At 39.4% G+C, this 3,112-nt stretch overlaps 1 protein-coding gene across 1 annotated transcript; it reads left to right on the top strand.

The window, feature by feature from the left end:
* The first annotated feature begins 797 nt into the window (after window positions 1-797).
* LOC102659665 (uncharacterized) lies at window positions 798-2,275 on the top strand. Its single transcript, XM_006580681.1, has 4 exons — window positions 798-909; window positions 997-1,388; window positions 1,545-1,919; window positions 2,015-2,275. Exons 1-4 carry the CDS (start codon window positions 798-800, stop codon window positions 2,273-2,275), a joined length of 1,140 nt encoding a protein of 379 aa, XP_006580744.1.
* The last annotated feature ends 837 nt before the right edge of the window (window positions 2,276-3,112 follow it).

Below are 3,112 nucleotides of genomic sequence, written 5' to 3'. Positions count from 1 at the left end.
ACAGATAACAACATCAGACAATAATTCCAACCAAGAGGAAATCATGACTAGAAATAGCAGAGGCAATAACAGACCAAAACGCAACACACACAGGCCCAAGTACCTCAGTGACTTCGTATAAGGACCAGGGGAGCTGCAAGCCCGATAGCAGATTCTAGAACTCCTTCTACTTCGCGCTTAAAGCTTTTTCCACATTTTACTTGATACCTATGTGGTTATGCAATTTCAAAATTCTGTTATAACAACTTAGCAAAATATCTTGTATGAAATGGCTATAAAAAGGGGTAATGATGAAATAAAAAGATATGAGAATTATTCCCTGCAATTTAGCTTTTCTTTTATTCTAGTTAGCTATCAACTGGTCTGACCTTAGCTTTTCTTTTATTCCAGTTAGCTATCAACAGACTAATAGGAAAGAACAAAATACTAAACATTTATTTAATTAAATCTAATAAAAAATTTACTTCAATCACATTATTTAACAAAATACTTGCAAGGTAGGGGTGTCTTCTAAGAGCTAGAGTGTTTGGCAGCCTATTATAAGGAAGTTTGAAGCCAAGCTTGCAAAATGTAAGCAAAGAAGTCTATCTATGGGGTGCAGAATCACTCTCATTAATTTAGTTTTATCAACAAAGTGTACCATAATTCTATTTAATGGATATCCATGTAGGGAGTGTTTGTAGCCTATAGGGTGTCTATACAGGGTATGTCTATAAAGGATATGAAGCATAAGGTGAACCTTGTGTGTATTCAAAAAACAAAAAAGGAGTCTTTTTGGTAAGCTCATCTGCCAATCTATGTGGGGAGATTCCTATGTGTCTTCGGATTTTGTTCCTTCAATTCAAGCATCAGGTGGATTGCTGTGCTTGTGGAATAACTCAGATTTTCAGGTGGAGAGAAGGGTTAAGGGTAGAAATTTTCTAATGCTGGAAGGGAAGTGGGTAAAATAGAATCAGTGGATTCGAATTCTTAATGCCTATGCACCTTGTGATTTAGCTGGGAAAAAGACCTTGTGGGATGATTTGAGGGACCTCAAGGCTTCTAATCCTACTGGTTTATGGTGCTTTCTAGGGGATTTCAATACTATCAGGAGCCAGGATGAGAGAATTAGCTTATCTCAGAGGAGTGTTGTCACCTCAGATACCTCAGATTTCAATGATTGGATATCTGAGATGGAGCTCCATGATATTAGATGCTTTGGCAGCAATTTTACTTGGTTTAGGCCCAATGATAGTGCCAAGAGTAGGCTTGACAGATTCTTGGTGTCTGATCAGTGGTTATACTTGTGGCCTGATACTTCCCAACATGTCCTTCAAAGAGATTATTCTGATCATTGTCCAATCATTTTGAAGACAAGGATGGTGGACTGGGGCCCTAAGCCTTTTCGGGTTGTGGACTGGTAGCTTAATCATAAAGGGTACCACTCTATGATCAAAGAGGCTTGGAATACAGATCTGCAGGGTGGTTGGGGGGGGGGGGGAATTGCCCTTAAAAATAAGTTGAGGAACTTGAGATACACTATAAAACAATGGTGTAAAGACCAGGGGGACATTAAAGCTTCCAAGATTCAGAACCTCAAGCAGAAATTATGTGATTTGGAGAATCTAGCTTCTCATAGAATTCTATCTGATAGTGAAGTTATAACCAAGAGAGCTTTGCAACAAGAGTTGTGGGATATTTCAAATGCTTATGAATCCTTGTTGAGGCAGAAATCTAGGGCTAAGTGGATCAAGGAGGGTGACAAAAATACAGCTTACTTCCACAAAGTGATCAATTTCAGAAGAAGCTCAAATGCTGTTCATGGTATTCTCATTGATGGTGCTTGGGTCCAGCAACCTGACCTTGTTAAGAATGCAGTGGTTAACTTCTTTCTTGAGAGGTTCACTGAGCTGAATCCCTATAGACCTACTTTGGATGGGGTCTCTTTTCCCTCTATTGAGCAATATCAAAGAGAGGGGCTGAGATTGATTCACGGATTACGGACACTAAGATTAATCAAAAAGAATATGAGGAGGGGATGTTTCTTCATTCTTCGGAACTAGCTGGGAGGAACCCTAAGCAAGACTGTCCCTCACAAAGCCCTGCCACTATTAATAGCTTCAATAATAGTTATTTTGAGAATGAGGAGGATCTTCCTAGGGAGATTGCTAGAGATTTGGGTGTGTCCTATGCTGATAAAAACACCTGTAAGGACAAGATGAAGTATGATGTTATTAACAATAGCATTTTCCCTCAATTAGCAGCAGTGATGGGAACGGAGCAGAATGACCCATGAATATCTTGTCACTCAATTCTAGAGGGCTGGGCAGTGGAGTCAAGAGGTCAGGAATTAGAAAGCTAACCATGGCCAATGATGTTGTTGTTCTCTGCATACAGGAAACTAAAAGGGAGTTCATTGAGGTCTAGAACCAATGATTGGGGACCTAAACCTTTCAAGATAATGGATTGGTGGCTGAAGGACAAAAGCTTTTAGAATATGGTGGTTCACAACTGGAGTAACTATCATCCTAGTGGTTGGGGTGGTTTTGTTCTCAAGCAGAAATTAAAGTTCATAAAAAATCACATAAGGCAGTGGAGTTTACAAAATGGTGGTATTACAGCTACTAAAATCCAGAATTTAAAGAAGGACATGAATGCTTTGGAGGCTGGAGTCAATGGTTCAAACATATCTCAAGCTGAAATGGAGCTTAAGAAATCTTTGCAGGAATAGCTGTGAACAGCAACTATAGCTTATGAATCCATGATGAGGCAAAAATCTAGAGTGAAGTGGATAAGAGAAGGGGATACAAATTCAGCTTATTTTGGAAGAAATCTCTCAGATTACAATCCAACGACAAATATCTGATAGCTGGATGTGGGAAGCAGAGCCTAATGGATGTTACTCTTCAAGGAGTGCATATAACATGCTACAAGAAAGTTCAATGGGTGCCAATCTGGATGAAGCACTGCAGAACCTTTGGAAATTAAAAATCCCATCCAAAACTGCAATTTTTGCGTGGAGACTCATCAAGGATCGATTGCCAACTAAATCTAATCTGAGAAGGAGGAAAATAGAGATAAATGACAGATTATGCCCGTTTTGCAGAACTCAGTAGGAGGATGCATCTCATCT

This window comes from Glycine max, chromosome 5 (genome assembly GCF_000004515.6).
Source record: "Glycine max cultivar Williams 82 chromosome 5, Glycine_max_v4.0, whole genome shotgun sequence".
NCBI classification, from domain to species: domain Eukaryota; kingdom Viridiplantae; phylum Streptophyta; class Magnoliopsida; order Fabales; family Fabaceae; genus Glycine; species Glycine max.
This window is presented reverse-complemented; position numbering and strand designations above follow the sequence as displayed.

Excerpts from the sequence above, each read along its gene's own strand:
- LOC102659665 (XM_006580681.1), top strand. The coding sequence starts at position 798 with ATGTGGGGAGATTCCTATGTGTCTTCGGATTTTGTTCCTTCAATTCAA. Across the intron at positions 910-996 it reads GGTGGAGAGAAGGGTTAAGG|CTGGGAAAAAGACCTTGTGG; the intron begins GTAGAAATTTTC and ends CTTGTGATTTAG. Across the intron at positions 1,920-2,014 it reads ATAGACCTACTTTGGATGGG|GGGATGTTTCTTCATTCTTC; the intron begins GTCTCTTTTCCC and ends GAATATGAGGAG.